A 24,795-nucleotide genomic window follows, 5' to 3' on the forward strand; every position below is an offset into this window, starting at 1 on the left:
AGGGTGCCGAGAAAGCAAAAACAAACAACAAAACTCTCACCACCTAGATGTGACCAATATTTTTTTTCTAATACAATTAAATCATTTTTTTTTAATGAAATAATACAAATCTGGCTAGAGTTTATAGGAAGCCTCCCCCAACTTTGTACGACTTGGATTTCTAAGCTCACCAGCATTAATTTACCTATACATTTCCTGCAAGCAGCTCACTACAAGTGATGAGCGATCGTGCTCTGATGAGGCGTTTTCCGAGCATGTTCGGGTGCTAAATGAGTGTCTTCAGCGTGCTCAAAAAATATGTTCAGGTCCTCGCGGCTGTTCGACAGCGGCAACACATGCAGGGATTGCCTAATAGCTGCGAGACATGGAGCTGCGGGGACTCGAACATATTATTCGAGCACGTCAAAGACACTCTTTTAGCGCACGGCCATGGTCAGATAACCCCTTAGCCCAGCACGTTCACCTCATCACTACATCAAATTCATCTACCGTCTTTCAGTCGTACCGATATGACACAAAACTGATAGGTTCCCTCGTGGCAGGTTTGCATTGATTATTACCAATCCCTTTATGAATCTCTGCACAGAACATGTCCCCCAAGGGCCTGTTGAAACTCAACTTGGCCGTCAAGGAATACAAGGGAAAAAGAAAATCTTAAAAATTAGGAAAGTTCACAAACATAAATGACAAGCTCAATCTCTTATTGGGCAGTGTCAATGCTGCTGTGGTGAGGCGACTAGACCCTTCTTCATCAGGGAAGCCCCAACTTTTCTCCCACGGTTTCCACCTCTAGTAAGAGAGCAGCGATCAAGACCATGGTATACATATCTTAGTACGTTCAAGCGTTCCGACTCTACATATTGTGCTATGTCCATCACTCGCATTCAGTTTCTTTGTTCTAGAGAAATAACATTTCGCTTTCCGTGGTTTTTCCGCCCGTGGTAAAATGAGATTTTATTGCTTTAAAATTGTGCCTAAATTCTTTATCCAGGAAAAATGATTTTCCCTTCTTCCTGTGGAGGACCGAGAAGCGTTCCCCTCTGGTCATAAAATAACACACCTTGAAATGTGCATGTTTTCAGGCTCCTCACAACAGGAGACCGCATGGATAAATTAAAGCTCCGAATCTGGAAAATTGTCATGTTCTGCCGATTAGACCGTCTGAGCTGTGATATTCTGAGGAAGAAACTTCCGAACTGATCGGTGTTTAGGACTAATGCTCTCGGCCTTTAGATTATAAGACGCGGCTGGCATACTTGCCAACTGTCTGAATTTGGCCTGGACAGTGCCACGAACTGGACAACCTGTCCATGGGTTGAGTTCCGCTACTTCTAGTACCACACACAGAGTGGACATGCATGACTATTTTTTTGTGGAACAAAGTAGCCATGTTTTTTTTTTTATTCTGTTAAACACCTTTAAAATTAAAATTCATAAATGTAAAATAGTCAGACATAGAAGGATAATTGGCCACTTCCTTTACCCCCCTGTGGTTTTTGGACATTAAAAAACATAATTACTAGAAAAACGAGTCTAATTTGGATTTTTCGCTCCCTTGCTTGCCATGATCCAAGAAACTTGGAAGCCTGGGGCTGTGGTTAATCTGCCAACATCCATTAGGATCTTGGCTCATCGTGCCACGGGTATCGTAAATGCACACATGTAAGTGGCATCCAAGATACAGAGGTGATTCCTGTGACATTTACACACAGGAAAAAAACATTGTTCTCAACATTTGTTGCCATCTCTCAATTTCAACAGAATTCAGCAAAATTCTAGTGGTCTTGGTCTCCTTTGGTCATTCTGTTGAGGTTTTAAGTCTCCTGGATTTCATAGACTTTTCAAAACTAAAATTGGCCTAGATGGGATACATACACCCACAGATCAAGGCGTAAATCAGCGATAAAGCAGCTTAAAATAATTTTTACCAATTGGGCATAAGATGTAATGAAGTCTTATGACTGATAAGAATATTAGTGTTTAACCTTTGTCTATTTGAAAGGGAGTCTATTATAACTGATTAAACCAAGCACAGGCCCTTCGTGCATCACCGGTATGGCCAAACAATTCAGTGCATTTTCCCAACCACATAATTTCCATCTCCACCATTGTCTTCCTTGACTGATGGCTTTGACGTCACAGGAAGCAGAGATAGATGGAAAACAAGTAGTTGGAATGGTGCACTCAATTGCTTGTCCACACTAAGGGTGCGGAGAACGACTGTTTCTGGTTTGAACACTCATTTTGTGCTGAAATACATTTAAAGGGTTTGCAAAAAGACAAGTATTCATGGCATAGGGTTTGTCATTAATGTCTGACCATGGAGATACAACAACGTCCTACAATCACTAAAACAAAGTTACGTCAGTTCTTTTTGTTTAACTTTTTCTTTGGAGGTTTTAAGATCGGCTATGTAAGGTGACCATCATGCTATGTAACTGTCTGCCAAACTTGACAATTTTGGTAAGATTGGGCAACCATCCATTATGAATGAGGGTCCCATGATGACACTTGGAAATGTCCAATCGATTTCATAATGTCCAAACTTTTAGTTCTCTCTATAGATAAGCAACAGCACAGAAGTGCAGTCCATATTGAGATCACACGCATGCTCAGTGAAAGCAAGGGTGCATCCTAGGGCTCAATTAAAACTTTTGCTATCGAAAATTCTCCGGTTTGACTGTAGCGCTGCCTGACGCCGTTATGTGACTGGCGGACACGTCTGAGCCCCGCGCTCTGTTTACCGGCCCTCGGGATCAGTGCCGATGCCGCGGCCCCACGTTATCACCTACAGAAACCTGTAAAGATGGAATTAACCCTTTGAGGCGGCGCTGGGGGTTGTTGTTTTTGTGTGGGCACTGAATTCCCCGGTGTGACTGTAGTGCTGCCGGACGCCGCTCCCTCACTTCATCTATATATATAATTGTCTAAGGGTCTGTATGTCTGTCCTGGAAATCCCGCGTCTCTGCGACGGGCACAGCATGGCGACGATGTCATAAAGGTTGCCTCGACAAATCAGCGACGGGCACAGTCTGCCGCGAATTCGCCTCGACCAATCAGCGACGGGCACAGTATCGACGTAGATGTCATAATGGTTGCAATGGCGATGATGATGTCATAAAGGTTGCCTCGACCAATCAGTGACAGGCAGTCTGCCGCAAATTCTGGAATCATCATTGTCCATATACTACGGGGACATGCATATTCTAGAATACCCGATGCGTTAGAATCGGGCCACAATCTAGTTTGAAATAACTGTTGGCTGAAAAAGTGCTGCATGTCCAATGGGGGTGTGTGGAAGGAATAGCATTTGACCAGCTTGGCTAAAGAGCATGGTCAGCTTTCGAGACTATGGCTAGCCAAATTCAAAAGTTCACCAAGGTCTACACTTAACCAACAAACAAAATAGCATAAACACAATCTCACTTTGTGCTTTCATTGCTTTTTTTTGTCGCCAAAACATCCCTTTCATAGGGTGAATTTAAATGCTAGAAAAAGTACTATACCAAATTCTTACCCAAGTCTGCGTCCTCTGATATCTTCTGTCTTGGGTTCGGTTTCATTAATAAATGGCAGGACACAGACAAGCTGCGCAGTGTGGATAAGACCAGTATAAACTGCACTGCAGACACCCCCACAGCTCATACCAGTGAAAACTGTGCTGGTTATAATGCCATTATTGACTCTCCGGACGCCTGATGTGTGAAGACTGATGGTTTTTATTTTTTTTTCTAAATGCTTTGTGCAGCTGACAGCCAAATTCCCAGCTTGTCCTAATGATGACAGCCTCTGCCACCTAAATTACCGGGAGTCTATTTATTGCAGCGCTAACTTAATGTTGCTGTAATTTACTGTAGTAAATTGTGTCTACCTGTCGTATTACTAAATTTGCATTGGATGCGGACAAAGGAAATCTCATTTGGAACAATTAAAGATAAATAAGCGGATGCGGTCTGTCCTTATAACCTGCCCATCAACTGCCTCTTGGCAAAGAAGGAACAGCACGTATGTACACAAAGGTTAATCATTACAGCGGTATATGGTCTCCTCTCGGCCACTTCAAATAAAAGCCGTTCTTACTATATAACAACTGACGAGGAGACACAATTATAAGGAGCCAAAAGGATCGGAAGAATGAATAGTTTCCCGCAATATTTGTACGCAGTCAGGTCAAATATTACGACAACGAGATAAGAAAATACATGTGAAATTCAATGTCTACCATAATATAAAATAAAACATCAAGGGGCAGATATACTAAGATTGGCATTTCATACATCAGTCTTATAAGAAAAAAAAGATTATTGAATTAGGTTCTAATGCAGTTTGGGTTGTCCTAAAGTCAGAAAATGAAATCAATGCTTGGTTGTAGCAGGTCCAGATTTTCACCAAAATTTGCGCCAATTTTTTGGTTTTAGGCTTAATTAAACTTAATGGTATTAATTTGGGCTTTGTAATGGCCGTCCAGGCACTTGAATACGGCAAGACATAGGAAAAGTATGGTGCAGAGAAAATGCCAAAAGGGCCAGGTCTTCTTCATTCTCATGGTCATCGTGGGTTCTTGCTTCAGACCTAATACTTAGGAAGTGACAACACCTTAGCAATTACGGTAGATTAAGCCATGAAGAAAAGTTGCGACAGTTCACCTTTCCAGGGATCAAATAGCTGTCCGAAATATGGACCTCCAAGGATGCATGGAGACTCAAGGACAAGACCATGACTAAGGACGCGTTCACCCGAAACGTGCCGATCTGCTGCTGACTAACACCTCTATGGTCTATTTTTTATCTGATTAAAGTTTGGGATTTTTAAGGCATCTCCTTTCCAGTGCCGAATTTTACTCCTGTAACGTCCCTGATAAGCGTTTTTGAATATTATTGACCACTTTTTCATGCAGATATTGATTTTTCCAGCCACATGGTCCACTATTTCTAGCACTGGCCTGAAACACTTTTGACCTTACTTACATTAATGTCACTTGTGAATAAAAAATGATACAAAACATAGATCAGCATGCCGATAGTGTGTCCTTACCAGACTCTGGCTGTCCGGTAACATGACTATAATCTGAGCATTATGATCCCAAATCATCCTCCAGAAATCTTTAGTTGTATGCGGCATGGGGTGCTGGGTGATGATGAACTCATTGCTTCGTAAGTAGCCCTGGAAGTAAACAGCAAATTATTCAAACAAAATAATTGTGATTTTATTAGTGGCAAGTGCTAGATACATTTATGATGATATTTGGCTCCAAAAAGGTGTGATTTCCAAAATGTGTCCATTTTGAAAGCAAATCCCAAGTTAATGAGTCAGCCCTTATCTTACCCCCCTTCCACCCCAATAAATGCTCCTTTGGTAAAGAGAACATGGCTCTCTGGAGGCCTGTACAATACAAAGTCATCCCATTTTTTTAAATTAGAAATGTGTAATCCTTTATTTCTCCTGTGGTGGCACTAAACACTGTAAGGTTCCCACGTAGACTAAATGTGATCACTGTGGTCTTGGCCACAAGATACAGGCCAAGCCTTTTCATTATGGAGCCAATTTTTAGCAAAAGTCTTGACAATGGTCATGAACTACCTGTTAAATTAGAAGGTGGTTATGGTTATCAAAGCCCTGACAACTCAACTGTTCTGGTCGTATTACCTGTAGTTGCTTCCCCACCAGCTAAAAAACACCTGTTTACCGACCTGGCATTTTTCATAAACCTCTAGCCATGGGCTCCTATTAGGGGAACGCTCGTGGTTAAGGCTACCTGCCACAACCTAATAGACTTCACCTAAAGATCCCAAACCATCCAATCCACCACCAACCACAAAAAACTACTTTAAAGACAATCCACTACTGAGACAAAATTAACTCACCTCCTCAAATTGGTCAAACCCAACCCATTCCTGTAGCCAGATCAAGGTCTTTACTTAAACCAACCACGTAGAACCTTAATCCTCCACCCTTGATGTACAGGAAGATTACTCCTCCAAGACTAACATAAAATGTCTGCCACTTTCTCAATGGTTCCACCTTTATTTTGCTTCCCCTGCCCTCTCTGCAGGAGTTGCACCCCACTCACACCTTCCCCCACACACAAACACATTCTGCAATTCCAAACCACTTCATTCCCACCCAAACCTTGTCATGTCGGCCTACCTCCTAGGCCTTAGGCCCCAAGTCCAGCCTCTCTTGACATGCTGCAACTCACATCACAGCCATTGCGGTAGCACACAGAAACATTTTTTTTTTTAAATGCTGGTAATCTCATGCCACTCATGTTAAGCCAAGAGATCCTTCTAACAGAAAAGTATTGTCCAAATAGGACAATACCTTGAAATTTCACCGTCATACTACCAAGAGAGAGCGAACTGATCCGTAATTAATCAAATTATTAAGAATTTGACATTTTTTAGGATTAAAATTGCACAAATCCAGCAGAATGGAGGCCAGCTGCCAGAAATTTTTCTGGATTTTTTTTTGAGGGTCTGAAAAAAATGGTTAAAATAAGACAACATACTTGCCTCAACTAGGCCCTGAACGGACTCCTTATGCCGCCTTTGCATCTCTCTGGTCATCAGCACGGGTCTTTGGTTCTTCTACAGCACAAGACCAAGCAAGTCATCATGTGGGAGGTGATGTACGCCATTGACATTAGTCAACCCCACGTGACCATGTGAGCTTCAATGCCAGAAGAATGGAAAACCCGCAAGGAGGACCAGGAAGCTGTTGCGATTGCTTGTGAAGGACAGGTGGATATGTTTGTTTTTTTGTTTTGTTTTTTTAACTCTTCCCTCCAGATAATTTTGTCAAGAATTGTGCTCTATTGAGACCATAATAAACCTAATTTTACGGCAACTGAGGAGCTTTACATTTGGACCAAATCGAATCTGCCTGTCGATTCGATTGAATCTGTCCAAATTAATTTTGGAAGATTTGCTCATCTGTAATTACCAATCAAAAATGTAAAAAAAATACATTCCGTACCATGATATAAGAAGCGTTTATATAATCCGTCCCCTTCATTCCCGGCAATGGTGCTAGGCCCACTCTTGCACGTTCAGCTGAAAAAAAAAATGAAAAAATTACCAGTTAAGACTTGCCGACTCTCATACCCTGCACCCAGTACAAAACGCAGGACTGAAGCAGGTATTGAATGTAGCGTTATATTCAATATCTACAGCCTCTTGTAATAAGGTCTTATTTTCTTATTCTACTGGTAGGATTTCTGGACCTCCTAAGAAATTGGTCCGAGCACATGTGCAAGACTGGAAAATTAGATTGTGAGCCCCCTGGGAACATGAGGGCAACGTAAATATATTCTTTGTATTACGCTATGGAGTATTTGGCGATATATAGGTAACTGATATAATTTTCCGTAAATATTCTCCGTAGAAGTTGCAAAAAAAAAACCAAGCTCTCACTTTAATTTCCCCCTAGTCACGGCGTCTTGCTTATCTCAATGTTCCTTCAGAAATTCTGTCTGGCTTTTGTAATAACATGGTATACATAACTCAATATACTGTACCCAAAAGCAAAGAGATATTTGATTTCACAGAACAGAGCAAAACGTTATTTTTACAGTGGTTTTAATATATCCAGTGATAACATTGGAAGTCCTTCATAAGAGAACTTTATAAAAGGGGAATGATCAATATAAGAAAAAAAAAAAAAGTACCCTCCCCTCAAAAAAATCATTTTAAGGATTTGGCTAGGATTTGAAAAACAAAAAAAAAAATTTTCTCCATAGTCTGTGTCTGATATCTCAGTGTAATCCTGTTTGCTTGTTAACTGTAATACCAGTTACAACCTATGGACAAGAGTGGCGCCGTATCTGGAGGGAAAAAAAAATCCCACTATTATCCTTGCAAACGAGTTGATCAAGGTTTCAATATTGAAGTTGCCTTTAATATTGTGAGTCCCAATATGGGAAATGTATCTCATCATCAAGGTAGTGAAAAGTGGCAAGCAGCATATATACATCAGTGATAATTGATTGTTGGGGGGTCTGACCACTATGACCCCTAAAATCATGAAAACTAGGGCTCAAAGTTCCCTGTGTAAATGGCACAATAATGAGTATGTATAACCTCTGCTACATTCACTATCTATAGGGGTGGTTGCACGTGCCCACTACTGCCCCCTACATTTTCAGTATCATTGGGAGCCTCCGGGTCGGGATCAATCTTTATCATCTATCCTGTAAATAGGTAATATAGTTTTCTTATGGGACAATCCCTTTAATTTTAACATGTAGAAGCAGTGTTATGTTTAAAGGTATAATCCAGTTTAACAATCTCACCTATTACGTAGAACTTGGCTACAATGAGCATCTCTTTTTCTGGAGGACCCAACACATTCATGCATTATATCACAGGTCTACTGCACGACCAGCTCTTCCCTCGCCACCCAACCCTATTGGATTGTGAGCCCTCGCGGGCAGGGTCCTCTCTCCTCCTGTACCAGTCATCACTTGTATTGTTTAAGATTACTTTACTCGTTTTTATTATGTATACCCCTCCTCACATGTAAAGGGCCATGGAATAAATGGCGCTATAATAAATAATAATTTGAATGTAAGTTGTGCATTACTTTATTTTCCCTACGGGGCACTGCAGAAAAATTGAATACTTTCTACTCAGTTCCTCCCATGGGGTCTCAGACATTGGTTTATGGTAGGCCAAATTTGTGTCCGCTCAGCGGCACTGAAGAAATACATTTAGCCCTACAATCACAATCTTGGTATTGATTACATAAAGAAATGACACTAAAAGCCCAACCAATCCCCACTCTATTCGTACATGGCACAACAGATGAATTTCTGTTCTTCTCTTTGTTACAGTCTTTCTGGGCGCTGAAGCATTCGACGTATTTTGCATTACACTGTGTGACGAGCTGAAAGAGAAAAAAAAGACAAAATTAGACCAATAATTTTCAACATTCAAAATGTAATATAAAGGGAGTCTGAAAATGGCCACACACTTAAAAGATTATTCCCAACGCTGAAGAGGTGAAAACGTTCTGATCAAGAGAGACCCCTAACAATCCTGAAAACAAGGGTGGGAAAAAACAAAGTCCTCTATGTGAGTGGAGCAGTACTGAGCATGTGCGACCACTACTCATATACAGCAGTGGTCGCACATGATCACTAACACTCTATTTACACAGAGGACTTTGAACCCTCATTTTCATGATCACAGGGGTTCAACTTTGGTCAGACCCCCAGGACTCTGCATTACTTACACAGGGCTTTGATCTCCCCCATCTCATGACGAGTGGGGGTACCATTGGCTGGACCTCAAGTGATTATCAGCTATTCTGTACATTAGTGAGGATATATAGGGAAATATGACCCACAATAGCCAATAATCTAGATCTTAAAATGCCTCATTAATATGGAGAAGTGGTCGTGCATACGCACCTTCCTTCCATTCATTATCTATAGGAATGGAGGAGATCACAGTGCTCAGCACTTCACTGCCTCCAGAAGTCCTATAAGTAATAAAGAAGAGTGATGCTGTCCAAGAATGGCCACTAGAGATGGTACGAAACGAGTCGCAGGACTCTGTCCAGAAGCCGCTGCATGGGAGCCCGGTAATTTGCTTCCTACTTCCCAGCATCTCTGGTTTTTCTTTTGATTAACCAGCCAGGAGTGATTTCATAGATGTGTTGTGATGAACCTATGAGGTCACGCCAGGCTGGCTAATCAAATGAAGAGATGCGGAAGTTAGATAGGCTTACATTCGGAAGCCACAGATTACAGATGTGACGGCTGATCTGGGTTCTGAGAATCATTCCGCACCATCTCTAGAGGCTGCAGCTCCATTCCGACAAGGTATTCAAGGCCCCATTTCTTGAGATTATCACCCATATTCGTCTGACCACTGGGTTCAATGTTCACCGTTGGGAATAACCCTTTAAGTTACATGATTAAACTCATGTTTGTCTAAAAACGATTCCTCTAATAAGCCCCCCATAAGTATGCACACCTAGCAGAGAGTCCCTGATTTCTGCCATCAAAGGACCTCCATACATATTAGATACTAATGAAGGGAAATGAACACTCTACGAGACCTTGGAACAATTGTAGACTCGTGTATTTAAAGGTCCGAGGTCCTGCACATATAGGCCAAATCAATTCTTTAAAATTTTGGGCATGGCCTCTAAAATTGGGTACGGCTGCAGGTTACAACTTTATCATTTTTCTGGAATAGTTGGCTACTACGTGAGTTAGATACGTGCAAGTTGGGGTCTGATTACTCCCAAGTCTCAGTGCCACCATGGGCCCAGAGACAGGAAGAGTAGCAGAGGAGCCCAAACAGCTGCATAACAGTATAAAGAAAAGCCAGATGCCTCTTAAACATCCGGAAAGAGTCCGGAACCCAAGACGTCAAGCCGTGAAATTTCATCTGTGGGGACATGAGCGTTTTCTCGGCTCAATTTAATATTTGATGAGTACAACAAATCTGTGCGCCAAGTGCCGACAGACTGTCTAAAGACATGTGCGCGGATAACGCAGGGAGGAAATGGAACGGTGGGGTTAATGTTATCATAAGTCCGCATCGCGCCTTTAACCTGGCGAATATCAATCATTCTATTTCGCAGCGAGGAAGCGCTTTTCCTTATGTTTTTTTTTTCTAGGCTCCCTCGATATTATCATTACCCTGAATTGCTTCTCCAGCCTCGTCTTGCCTCCCGCTGTCGGTGTCAGGATGGTGTTCACGTAACTGTGCAGCTGGTTAGAACATACTTCCGTCTCTTTTCCCAAAATAGCCTCTAAGAGGGCGTCATGTATAAAGATGTATTGTTCCTGAAAGGAAGAATGAAACATCGCAAAAGTCAATGTTACATCAACAAACTGGAAATAAATCTGAAATAAAGGGGATTTAAAAAAAAAAAAAAAAGCTGATGAAATGTGGCCCAACATTGGCCATGGCAAGTGCTGCAGGTCAACCTTACGTAAGCTGGGCTGCAATACAATACGCAACCTATGACCAGATGTGGCACTATTTTTGGAAGAGAGAAGTCACGTTTCTCTAATCCTGTACAACCCATTTAAATAGGATCTACAGGTGCTTCTCACAAAATCAGAATATCATTAAGAATTTCAGTTCTTAAGTACAAAAAGTGAAACTTATATAGAGTCATTACAAACATAGTGATCTATTTCATATGTCTATTTCTGTTATTTCACATTAAATGGCCGTCTCTCCAATAGACAGGACCGCTAGATTGGCTGAGCGCTGCTATTTTCTCTATGAGAAAGCGCCGGCATCTTATCTCTAGGAGCACTAAACAATTGGGAGTCCAAAATCAGACCTGCCCAATCAACGTCTCCCCCGACAATCAGTTGGCCTACACCTGCCACTCGCATTGGAGTGTCAATATCGGCATGTGTGGCTGACATTCTACTGTGTATGGGGGGATGGGAAGGGCTTTACAATGACAAATAATACCTCTATACACAGCTGATAACTCAGAATTCACTATTCACAATCAGATGTCAGAGCTCCCCCTCTGTTCACAATTACTTTTGCACACGCTCATTAGATGCTTTAATAAAAAAGATAGGGTCCAAGTCTGTTCATTGCTACCAATGTACATGTGCATTTTCTAAAAGTCCACACTGGTACCAGTAGAACAAATCCGGTAGGTGTGGTGACAGTTTTCACATGTACCGGAGACACTTACATATGTAGACCCATTCAAGTGAATGGGTCTGTGCACATAGTGTGTTTCCACAGACTGTGTGTCCATGGACAAAATATGCTGACATGTCAGTTTATTTTTTTTATTTTATTTATTTTTTTTAACAGGAAGCACGGGCTGAAAAACGTTCTGCACACGTGCACACTGACGACATGCATTTTTTAAAATAATTTCAAATAAAAGACTTTTCTTGCTGTGTGCTTATTTACCATACAACTATATGATTAGTAATGGATAGGTGTCTTTACAGATGCCTCTCCAAAACTAACATGTGTGCTTGATGTCACCAGATATTACAAAGGTGACATCAACCCCACTTGCCACCGCCACAAGGCAAGTGGGAAGAGTTGGGTAAAGCGCCAGAATTGACGCATCTAATAGATGTGCCTTTTTAGGGGTGGCTGCGTGCTGCTATTTTTAGGCTGGGGGGCCAATGTCCATGGCCCCTTACCAGCCTGAGAATACCATTGCCCAGCTGTTTTCTTTAGCTTGGCTGGTTGTCAAAAATGGAGGAGACCACACGCCTTTTTAAAAAAAAATAATTTATTTAAATAATTAAAAAAACAGCATGGGGACCCCTCTATACTTGATAACCAGTCTTGCTGACAGCTTAGGGTTGCAGCCCGCATCTGTCATTTTTGCCTGAATGGTTATCAAACATACAGGGAAACCCACGTCATTTTTTAAAATGTTATTTATTTATAGTGCAGGCACCGGCTGATGAATAATATCATCAGCTGCCACCTGCTCTTGCCACTCAACTCTCAACATTATCCCATGCAAGAGCTGATCACAGCGCCAGCAGGGGAGAATGATGAGAGCAGTCTTCAGCACCCAGAACCGGGGAACAGCGCGAACACTAACGCTGCTTCCCAGGCGCCGGTATGTGTGATACGGATGCGGCACATGGTTGCCCCAAGTTGGACACACACTGACTCGGATATGTCGGGTACTGTGTGAAACCACCCTTAGTAAGGATTTGTCGTGGCGAGGCATGAGCCAGCCAGAGGATCTATATTAGGTCAGGCCAGATATTTATTGGCCCATCATCAATGGAGAAAGATAACCACAAAGTACCCTTGATTCTAACAACACCGACTTGGCCAGCGATTCATGTGACATTTCCACAACAGCAGCTTTTCTAGAGAAGGCATATACTGCATGAAAAACATAAAGCTGCCTATTTTCTGAAGCCCGATCCTGCCTCCCACATGACAGCCTTGCTTTTATCCCCAGGAGGAGACAACCCACCCCTTTTATATTCGAGAGCTGCAAACACTTTACCGTTATCTTCAAACAAAACCTCACGACCACATTTGCTTTTCATCTCAGCCAGCGCCTTGTTTTACACAATTAGCAGAGAAGAAACCGTGAATGTTTTACCTCCGTCTGGACGAGGTAGTTTCGCTGCGTTCTGATGTGTTTCAGAAAGCCCAGAACGTTGACGGTGCTCTTGTCTTGTATCTGCTGCAGCATGCTGTCAATCACAATGTACGTTCCCGTCCTGCCCACTCCGGCACTACAGGTGGTCAAACAAGGGCAGATACAAATGGGGCGTCGTTAGAAGTTACAGAAGTGCTCACCGCAGGACTGTTGAGGATGCCGACTTTACACTTACCGGTAGTCATTACGGAACGGGTTGATTTGCACTTAAGACTGTAATTTACCAAAAGCAGAAACGATGTTCTTATCATTAAGCGTAATCACACTGGGTATATATGACAGCAAGGGGCATGCACAGAAATCATAACCCCATAACATTGACTTGTTCTCTGTAAAAAGTATTTATCACCAGTCTGGGGCTGCCCAAAAACAGTTGTCAGCCTCAGGCTTGTGATTTTTTAAGTAACGCCTATTAAAAGGGGATAAAGTCATCAGGTTTTTACTATGTAAATTCAGAGCAGCATGAAGTATGGGCAAAGACCCTGATTCTCACACAATGTATCCCTTACGAGGCTGCTTACTGTAGTTTTGATAAATTCCCATTTTTCTCTACTGCAGATCTAGCATTGCTCTCAATGCTGAGCTCTGGATAACCCCGCCCACACCACTGATTGGCAGTGTACACAGAAAGCTGCCAATCAGTAGTCGAGGTGTGGTTGGACTAGGAGGCACGAGACACCTAGTCCTCTAGCAATAATTATTTTCTGCTGATAAAACACTGATTTTAACGAAACGCCAATATACTGCCTAGTAAATGACACATTGTTGTAATCTGCGTCTCTGAACATACATCATGCTGCTCTCAGATTAAATAGCAAAGCCTGCTGACAGATTTCAGTGAACAAAAGTGCTGACAAGGGTCCCTTGTGTCCCCCTAAAGTATCCGACTTTCTATAACAAGTTAGGTCTACACTTCCCGTGTTGTGGGATCCAGGAATAGAGTGAAACATCTCACAACCCTTCTCACGTGTTATCATGAGCTCTCACCTAGCATTGCCGTTTACTTTACCAAGCAGTTGCCAATCGGTAACATTATTAGAACGGATCCAGTTTGGTAGCAGCTTAGCAAAGAACGCGGCAGTGGTGGGTTTGCAGGAAGAACAAAATCTCGCCCTTTCACAGTGGGAAAAAGGTTGGTCAAAGGTTGAACTCGATGGACTTCAGTCTACCTTCAACCTTAAAAACTATGAAAGTATAAGGAGGATCACGGAGGGTAGTGCAATTCTGCCCTACAAGCCAGTGCCGAATATCTACAACCAGGAGGTTTGGAACCAAGTTTTACTACAAAGTCTGGTACTTTAGGGGGACATTAGGGACCCTTGTGATCAAGTTTATTGATGTGCGTTTTTTTTGTTGCTTTTTTTTAACAAAAAGGGCAGCCCCAGACTGGAGATGGGGGTTCTTTCAGTAGACCAGATAAGTCAATGCTCCATTTGTAAAACATGCAAAATCGCTATCTCCTGGAAGGAAAGAAAACCAGTCAGTGCTACCAAGGTGAGGTAGTTACCCTGTAAATTCAATGTTTAACCCATTAATGAGCCTTTCAGCAAGAACGTGAATATTAGCCAAACCAGGAACCCGTTTGCAGACAGAAGATATTTTTAGGTAATTGCCCAGGCTTTGGTTGGATGAATGAGTTGCAAGTGACTGCCGTTTTGGAAAGGGGGCTAGCGTTACTTAAAGAGGCAAGCTAAGTATGGAGTCTCATTGATATTGCTACATGCAAATTAGTTCTCTCTTGGAAGAAAAAACCTATTAGGCTAATATCAATTAGTGGATGTACAGTAGCCATGTCCTTCACTGGCTGCACTGACCCTGAAACAGCTGCCGGCACATGGACGTTTGGCTTGGCTACTATCACTGGTAGTGATAAGCTACCATGCCCGGATATCGTGTTCTCAGAGTATCTCGGGCGTTAGAGTAAAATGTTCCCCGCGGATATCGTGTGGGTATTGCCTAACAGCCGCCAAACACGATGCGACGGGGACTCGAACATTTTACTTAAGTACGCCCAAGATACTCGGAAAACACCCGAGCGTGCTCAGATTATACGACATCCAAGCACACTCCCTCATCACTAATCACTGGTCATGTTGCAAGGATTGTTAAATGGTCACTGAGTAGCTACTTCCAAAATCTGTAACATACCGTAGCAAAAAATATTCTAAAAATAGTGAAATGCTAATTGATGGTAGAAAAGAATAAAACAAAATTTGATTGAAGCGTCGATGACCAAATCTGCTATAGGCTGGACTCACCTGCAGTGGACCACCACAGGTCCCATCTCTGGCTGTAGAACAGCCGACGATCTCCGCACAAAGGTGAGGACAGGCAGAGCATACTCCGGGACACCCATATCTGGCCATTGTGTGTAGTGATACTGAATGACCGTTCTCTCATTGTGACGACCTTTGGGGTTCCCTTTTTGACCCTAAAAACAAAAAAAGATCAAAAACACAATAAGTATGGCACTAGAAACAATGAAGGACCAATTTGGTTATTGAAAATACTTGAATCATTGTCCAACTGGCTACTGGTTAAGACAGAGGTGTAGCTCTAGACACTAGAGGGTGGAAATGTAGCAGTAGGGGTCCTAATAGTGCCTCTGTCACCCAAGAAAACACAAGTATTATACATGGCTCATGCTAGGTGAGGGCCCTGCTATAGATTTTGTTTTGGGAACCCAGGACCTACAAGTTAGGACCATTTCTTTATAAGGAGGTGGCCTCACCTTCTTCATCTTCACGTTCCTGATGGTGAATCTCCGCACCGTGTAGCAGGCATACACCTTTGTGCTCTTTAACGTTACCATAATGTTCCCGTACTCCTCACTGTTCTCTGTTGGCCAATATTGATCACATTTTCTCTGAAGGAAAGAAACAAAAAACTTTATTGCTCTTGATCCATCGTGGAGGATGGATAATGGTGCAAGTTATTATAAGTAATGGTTATTAAATCAGAGATTGTATTTTATTTTGACTACCTGTTGATTTTTGCTTTACATTCCCTAATCTGAGCAAGACTGCAAGGAAGAGAGAAGGATCCTTAGCACAGGTTTGTTAGTCCCCATTCCCTGTGCTCTTCTCATGGCCCCTGTTGCAATTTGTAGTTTCTTGCCAACAATGCGATTCCTCTGTAAAGGAGTGACCTGTACAGGTTTTTGCCACACAACAGAAAAGGAGATAGGACCTACCCGATCTGCACCCCTCTCTCCAAAGGCCTTATGCCAGCTGCATAACCTGCCTCTAAGTACAGTTTAGATTTTAGATCCCTATAGTGACCATAAGAGTCCATTTCTGCCTTTTATGATCATAAAGGCAAAGTTCTTCAACATACTCTCTTTACATATATATAGAGTAGTCTGATTTCACAAGACAAAATGAATATATTATGAAATAAAGCATTTAGACCTGATGAGGCTGGTATACTTTCTTTGACAATCCATGTTAGAATGTGTGTATAATGCATTCTGAAAATCTCAACTTAGTCTGTACCTCCTCAGCCTGATTGCCAACTTCTCAGTGTTTCTCATTGCCCCTCTTCCCGGCTACGAAATATCTATTCACCTGCTTGCCTGACAGCTCCTCGTTGCCCCCTCTACCAGGCTGTGGAATAACCACTGACCTGACCTGATCAACAGCTTCTCAATGTCCCCCCTTTCTGCTGCTGAACATCCACTCACCTGCCTGACAGACAGCTCCTCAAGGTCCCTCCTCACGGCTGCGGAATATCCACCCACCTGCCTGACCGACAGCTCCTCAATGTCCCTCCTCACAGCTGCAGAATATCCACCCACCTGTCTGACCGAGAGCTCCTCAATGTCCCTCCTCACAGATGCGGAATATCCACCCACCTGCCTGATCGAGAGCTCCTCAATGTCCCTCCTCACAGCTGCGGAATATCCATTCACCTGATCTGATCAACAGATCCTCAATGTCCCTCCTCCTGACTGCTCAATATTCACCTTTTTTTGTATATTATATATGGAGGTAGCTGCTCCTGGTATGCACCTATTCACACTAGTTTGGATGTGCCAGTCGTTTTTCTGCTCAATATCCACCCACCTAGCCTGATCAACAGCTCTTCATTGCCCGTCCTCGCTGAGGCTGAATATCTATCCACCTGCCCGACCGATAGCTCCTCATTGCCCCTCCTCCTGACTGCTGGATGTCCACCCACCTGGCCTGATCGACAGCTCCTCAATGTCCCTCCTCACAGCTGCTGAATGTCCACCCACCTGACCTGATCAACAGCTCCTAAATGTCACTCCTCCTGACTGCTAAATGTCCACCCACCTGGCCTGATCGACAGCAACTCAATGTCCCTCCTCACAGCTGCTGAATGTCCACCCACCTGATCTGATCGAGAGCTCCTCAATGTCACTCCTCCTGACTGCTGAATGTCCACCCACCTGGCCTGATCGAGAGCTCCTCACTGTCACTCCTCCTGACTGCTGAATGTCCACCCACCTGGCCTGATCGAGAGCTCCTCAATGTCACTCCTCCTGACTGCTGAATGTCCACCCACCTGGCCTGATCGAGAGCTCCTCAATGTCACTCCTCCAGACTGCTGAATGTCCACCCACCTGGCCTGATCGAGAGCTCCTCAATGTCACTCCTCCTGACTGCTGAATGTCCACCCACCTGGCCTGATCGAGAGCTCCTCAATGTCACTCCTCCAGACTGCTGAATGTCCACCCACCTGGCCTGATCGAGAGCTCCTCAATGTCACTCCTCCTGACTGCTGAATGTCCACCCACCTGGCCTGATCGAGAGCTCCTCAATATCCCTCCTCTTGACTGCTGGATGTCCACCCACTTGGCCTGATCGAGAGCTCCTCAATGTCCCTCACAGCTGCTGAATATCCACCCAACTGGCCTGATCGTTAGCTCCTCATTGTCCCCTCTCCTTGCCGCTGACTTTCTGCCCTCTTAGCCCGCTTGGCAATACTTCATTGATCCTTCTCTCCATACTGCTGGTTGACACAAGCTGCAGCTGTCAGTGGCACTGTTTGATCAAAGATTGCATACACTTGGGAGTCATGAACTCTCTACACTCTTTAGCTGGACTCCTCCAAATATCAGGATTATCCAACCATTCTAACATGTACTTCAAAGTAAATAAACCAGTCTTATCAAGTCTAACAAATCTACTTAATAATGTATGCAATCTGTATTGAGAAATCTGATGACAATCTAACGCTTGATAAAATCCACTCTTTCTGATACATGACAACAAACATCACAGTCTATTATCTGTGTTCTGCAGAACAGAAATTAAATATTTTTAACTAAGAAGTTTGACCCCTAGATGGCAGTGTACATCCTACATTGTGAGCTGTGCTGCTTATGGGCGGATTTAATTATAACAGCACACCATGTGGTTGGGCATGGTACTGCAAGTAAAAAAAATACCAATGGCAATAATAAATAATAATCATAATAGTGCAAATCCTCCCCAACAAAATACTTCCTATGTATTCATTCACTCATATCATTTGCAAGGTACGTCTAATAAAAATTGCAATATTCAATACCACAAGAAACCCTCTATAATTTATTATGCTACTGTATTCCAGCCTTGTGCGGTCTTCCCTTGCTGAACTATGCCCCCATACCCAACACATTTCAACTGTGGGCGAAAGCAAATGTATCTAGAGAATAAAAGCTCAGCACTCACTACCTATCAATTATTAAGAAGTTCTCCACAATCCCATAGCCTCCAGGAAGATTACCGGGGAATGAAACCGCTTACGGCCAAACGCTACTGTACTTACTCGCCCCTTTTCTACCAGATTTGTTATCATAACAATGATTCCAGTGTTTTGTTCCCAAATCATCCTCCAGAAATCTTCAAAAGTCGACTTTAGGGGTCCCTGGGCTGCGATGTAGGCTTTTGCTTTGTTGTAGCCCTTCAAAGACAAGCAAACTCGAGATGAAAGCCGCCTCATGGCAAACAAATTAATTATTTAAGGGGAAGAGGAAAAAAAAAGGAAATATATTTTATGGATTGAATATATGATACAAACCGTCTTTTCATACAAGTTTCAAAGACGGAATCGTAAAATAAAAATGTTCTACTGCCTCCCCCCCCCGTAAAATATGGTAACGATTGCAAATAGTCCTGTTAAATGAAGACAACTTACATCAACATAATTGGCGTTAATGTAGTCACTGTGCTTTGAATCCTTGCCGGGGAAAGGCCGCAGTTTCACCCTACTGTGATCATCTGGGAAAAGAAGGCATGATGCGAAAGTGAACTCAACGGGGCATGAAACTTATTCAGATTTTCATAGAAATTGTCCTTGAATGCACTCAAGTCCGATGTATTTTATGCCACTGGTCTATTTACTAGAAAAGGCAATAGAAGTCTGGTCAAATACAAAGCTGAAGAAGGAGCATAAAGAGCACTCGTCATTTCACCCAAAACCAGATTATAACGAAGGTCTTCCTGCCCTTATCCCCCACAAATTGTTTTTGGTGCTAATGTCAAGGAACTGTCCAAATTCTGCAACTTGAATTCCACTCTGAATGGGATGTTCTACTTTATCAGCACTATATGTGCTTGAACACCCTTTCCCTCAAACCAAGCACTGTCCAATGGCTTGCCAGTCCTTTACTAAAAGCCTCTGCATGAAGACAAAAGAAAAGCGGGCACTCACCATCCAAATAAAATCCAAACTTTATTCTGACATCATGTCAAATGCAGGACAGGCAGGGAAAACGGGCTTCCACAAGACGACGGCCGTTTCGCGCAGTTGTGCTTCCACGGGTGTTGACAATCAAGACCCGTGGAAGTGCAACTGCGCGAAACGGCCGTCGTCTTGTGGAAGCACGTTTTCCCTGCCTGTCCTGCATTTGACAGGATGTCAGAATAAAGTGATGAGTGCCCGCTTTTCTTTTGTCTTCATGCAGCGGTGATTTTGACTTATTTTCAGCGTGAGCACCTGATTTCCAATCCAGCTTCTTGGTATCTGAATCACGTTTAATTTACCCAGGTGATAGAACCAGCTGTTAGTGCGGTCTTCTGTTTTTCTTTGGTTTTTGGCTTTACTAAAAGCCTGCCTCTCTTGCCGGTATGAGTTTGTTGTGTCATAGGAATCTATAGGGTATTGTTAGCACCCTGTGGTTCTGCCTAGTACCAGAATGGACCATTATATCTAAAGGTGCCCTATTTTGTCCCTTTGGTTTTGAGTTTTTATTGTGCATTATCTGTTTTTTTGTCTTTTGTCAGGGTATAAGGTTTTAATGCATATCAATTTTAGGGATATAATTTATGTTTATTCTCGGTATGAGTTTGACAGACAGGAGAGCAGGAGCAGAGAGACAAATCCTCGGCCCCACCTCCTGTTATCCATCTTGGCATCTCTGCTGCTGGAGATGGATTACACTTTACAACAGGCAGTGGGAATCGAATTAGACAATAGGGAAACGCCTTGCGGCTGGCATGTTAAAGATATTTTATTTGGTGAAAGTTGTTTAAAATGTATTGCTTTATTAGGGAAGTAGAGGATTTGGATCTGTATATCAGAAAAAAAATGTTTAATAAGGGAAGCAAGGAAGATACATCCACATGGCTGAAAACCCAAGGAAAGCTTATGTTCTGTCAACAGTGAGCAGATGGCACTAAGCGGTAGCGCACTGGAACACCTTTTACCTCAACCACTTCCCAGTCCTGTACAAACAGCCTGCCCATTTTGTGCTGGTATGCAGATTGACAGACAGGAGAGCAAGAGCAGAGAGACAAATCCCCTGCTCCACTTTCTGTAATCCATCTCTGCGGCTGGAGATGGATTACACTTTACAGCAGGCAGTGGGCATCAAATTAGAAACACATTCCGGTTGGCAGTTTGAAATGATTTTACTTGCTGGTATATTTATTTTTAGATGTCGTCAAATTTTATATAGTGGTACCTGCAGCAGGAAGAATTTTAAAATATATGTAATTTAATATGGAAGTAGAGGATTTGGAGCTGTATTTCAGAAAAAAAAAAACATTTGAGAAGTGAAGTGAGGAAGATACAACCATGTGACTGAAGATCCATGAAAAGCTTAAGTTCTCTGATCATGGAGCAGTATGACAATCGCATAGCATGAGCTTCCGGCAAATACTTCTACTTTTCAACATCCCGCGCAACCCTGAATGAAAATTACACATTTTTAATTTACTTACAATCAGCGGAAATTGGAGCTGAAATGTGTAACAGCAGCTAATTAACATTTAATATTGTGTACGGAACAGTGTTGGGAACAAACGTCCACACATTTGGCTGAGACAGTTGGAGAACACGACATTTTTTTTCCCCTCTCTACTTTATAACATTGAAGAATTTCTGGAAAGAACGCAACGTTGTAAAATTTCTATGCTGATTCGACGAAAAAGCTATGATAAAATGGAGATAATGGAGGCCAATTAGTCTCTTGTTCATCAATTCTGTCCTTAGGTCTTTACAACACAGTGCCGGCCCTAATGGCCTGAAACCATAAATGGTCCAGATAATGGAGCTAAGAACTCTTGACCATCATGGTTGGGGCATCTTATCCTTGACTATTGGATTTTTTCTTTTTTTTACTTTTGTGTAGGCCACATTTTAGTCAAACTATTTGTATTGTTTGGTGGGGTCAAGCCTCAAACAGGTGGTCTTATCTGTGCTACCTTTACTCCTTTTTATCACTTGGCCTCGCCATCACATAGTTCCAGATGAGGTCCTAAGAGGATAGGTCAGCACACTTCACTTCTTCTGTTTTGGGCTTCTTCAAAGCATTTTTAAACTGTTCAATTTCATTGTATGACATCACTTCCCAAACTTTGGAAGTGAAAAAGTCACTGCTTCCTGCAAAATCAGCACACTCTTATCCTGCAGCTCACAACCTTTCCTTCATCTAATTGGTGGTGCTCTATGTCTGCCCACTTCTTTTTAGTGACCCTGCTTATTCACACCTCTGGCTGCACTAATATAAGTGAACAAGTCACTTTCCCTACAAGATCAGATTACTTTACAGACGCTTTCTCCGTTCTCCTTATCTGATGCGCTGTAGGTCGTTCTTTATCGGCCCATATTATGTTACTGACCCTGCTTATGCAACTCCGACTACAAGAACATAATTACAAAAATGGTCAAGTCACTGCCTCCTACAAGATAAACACACTCCGTTCCTGCTGCTCTTAACCTTACCCTGAACGGATAGGCTGTATGTACTTCTGAACCTAGCCATATCATGTTATTGACTCTCCTTATGCAGCTCTGACAACATGAACAAAATCGATAAAGTGGAGAAGTCACTGTCTCCTACAAGATCAGTACACTCTTTCCTGCTGCTCTTAACCTTACCCTGAACGGATAGGCTGCAGGCACTTCTAAGCCTAGCCATATCATGTTATTGACTCTCCTTATGCAGCTCTGACTACATGAACAAAATCGATAAAGTGAAGAAGTCACTGCCTCCTACAAGATCAGTACACTCTTTCCAGCTGCTCTTAACCTTACCCTACACTGATAGGCTGTAGGTTGTTCTGAGCCTAGCCATATGTTGTTGGCCCTCCTTATACAGCTTAGACCACATGAAAATAATCAATAAAGTGAACAAGTCACTGCCTGCTACCAAGTCAACACACTCCCCTGCTGGCGCCACAGTTTGATTGGCTAAAGGTTTTTCCAGCTCCACCCATTTCAAAACAGTTTACATGCAGAAGATGAAAAATGAATACAATTCCATGCCCAAAATCGCAGGAAGGAGAACTTCAAAAACACTTACATGCAACAATGTTGATGTATCTGTTCTTGTGTTTGTTATCTGGATGATTGGAATGTTCCGCCGTGATGTTCATGTCGGAGGTGCAACGCTGAACTTCCTGCAGAAAAAGAAAACATGAGGAAATTAAAATGCAGACGCACATTTGGGAAAAACTTTCCTAATAGAACATCAATATTACTTCATTCTTTCAAATATTGTATTGCAGTCATCTGTATTTCTCCTGATGATCAGGACAGTTCACCTGATTACCAGCTGAGCTGCTGGGTCTAACTAAAACATCCGATTCGGACCAATGTCAACTTTCTAGGATTTTTTTTATCCATGATTTGGGCTACTATTCTTAACTTACTTTTCCCCTCCTGCAGCAACTCCCGTAAGGACTTCATATACATGGACCTTTAAAAGGGAACCCATCATCAGATTACAGCAGTCAGTATTTGCTTTTATTTTATTCCCGCAGCTCTCCTGAGTATTCTGTTTTTTTTTTAGTTTTTTTTTTATTTTAGTGCAAATTTGTATTGTCTTTATTAAGGGGGAGTGGCTCACAGGGTTATAATGCAAAGCATTCCAAAGACACGCCCCAGAGGATCCTTGAGCCACGCCCCCTTTAGTAAAGACCATAACAATTAGCACTAACTAAAAAGGACCATATAGCGAAATTTAAAAAAGAAAAAAATACATACAAAACTGCACATTTTTTTTTATCTGGTAATAGGGTTTCTTTAAAGAGAACCTCTCACCAGGTCGAAAGTGACCAATTGTTGCTCTTAGTGCTAATTATTATGGTCTTTTGGGGGCAGTAATGCAAAGCATCAAAGACACGCCCAGGAGGATCCCGTGAAAGACACGCCCAGGAGGATCCCGTGAAAGACACGCCCAGGAGGATCCCGTGAAAGACACGCCCAGGAGGATCCCGTGAAAGACACGCCCAGGAGGATCCCGTGAAAGACACGCCCAGGAGGATCCCGTGAAAGACACGCCCAGGAGGATCCCGTGAAAGACACGCCCAGGAGGATCCCGTGAAAGACACGCCCAGGAGGATCCCGTGAAAGACACGCCCAGGAGGATCCCGTGAAAGACACGCCCAGGAGGATCCCGTGAAAGACACGCCCAGGAGGATCCCGTGAAAGACACGCCCAGGAGGATCCCGTGAAAGACACGCCCAGGAGGATCCCGTGAAAGACACGCCCAGGAGGATCCCGTGAAAGACACGCCCAGGAGGATCCCGTGAAAGACACGCCCAGGAGGATCCCGTGAAAGACACGCCCAGGAGGATCCCGTGAAAGACACGCCCAGGAGGATCCCGTGAAAGACACGCCCAGGAGGATCCCGTGAAAGACACGCCCAGGAGGATCCCGTGAAAGACACGCCCAGGAGGATCCCGTGAAAGACACGCCCAGGAGGATCCCGTGAAAGACACGCCCAGGAGGATCCCGTGAAAGACACGCCCAGGAGGATCCCGTGAAAGACACGCCCAGGAGGATCCCGTGAAAGACACGCCCAGGAGGATCCCGTGAAAGACACGCCCAGGAGGATCCCGTGAAAGACACGCCCAGGAGGATCCCGTGAACCACACCCCCTTATAAAGACCCAACCAAAAAAATATGCACTAAAAAAAAATCCATATTTCTAGATATGCAGATTTATTTAAAAAAAAATAAAAAAAATTAAGCAGCGGGAATAAAATAAGAGCAAAAATTTGCTACTTTTTACCTGGTGACAGGTCTTCCTTAAACGGAGTGTATGATTTATATTTTGTAGTACTCACAACCAGAGAGTCATACATGTACTTTAATATATTTTTTTTTATTTTAGATATTTTTTGTACAGGATTATGGGAGCAGCAATCTTCCTGAGCTTCTGTTAACAGAATTTAGAGACAAGTTTTACAGCAGCCACCG

The 24,795-nt window shown here is 42.9% G+C and overlaps 1 protein-coding gene across 2 annotated transcripts in view; it reads right to left on the reverse strand.

The window, feature by feature from the left end:
• PTPRG (protein tyrosine phosphatase receptor type G) overlaps window positions 1-24,795 on the reverse strand; it is a 572,884-nt gene that overhangs the window by 24,649 nt on the left and 523,440 nt on the right. For both annotated transcript variants that reach the window (XM_069736625.1, XM_069736626.1), the window contains 10 exons: window positions 22,895-22,991; window positions 19,285-19,367; window positions 18,916-19,050; window positions 15,872-16,006; window positions 15,399-15,571; window positions 13,081-13,216; window positions 10,652-10,798; window positions 8,790-8,883; window positions 6,976-7,052; window positions 5,035-5,163 (listed from right to left, as the gene is read on the reverse strand). In XM_069736625.1, the coding sequence (XP_069592726.1) occupies window positions 5,035-5,163; window positions 6,976-7,052; window positions 8,790-8,883; window positions 10,652-10,798; window positions 13,081-13,216; window positions 15,399-15,571; window positions 15,872-16,006; window positions 18,916-19,050; window positions 19,285-19,367; window positions 22,895-22,991 (1,206 nt within the window). The remainder of the gene's footprint in view (window positions 1-5,034; window positions 5,164-6,975; window positions 7,053-8,789; window positions 8,884-10,651; window positions 10,799-13,080; window positions 13,217-15,398; window positions 15,572-15,871; window positions 16,007-18,915; window positions 19,051-19,284; window positions 19,368-22,894; window positions 22,992-24,795) is intronic.

Source organism: Ranitomeya imitator, chromosome 8 (genome assembly GCF_032444005.1).
Source record: "Ranitomeya imitator isolate aRanImi1 chromosome 8, aRanImi1.pri, whole genome shotgun sequence".
Lineage (NCBI taxonomy): Eukaryota > Metazoa > Chordata > Amphibia > Anura > Dendrobatidae > Ranitomeya > Ranitomeya imitator.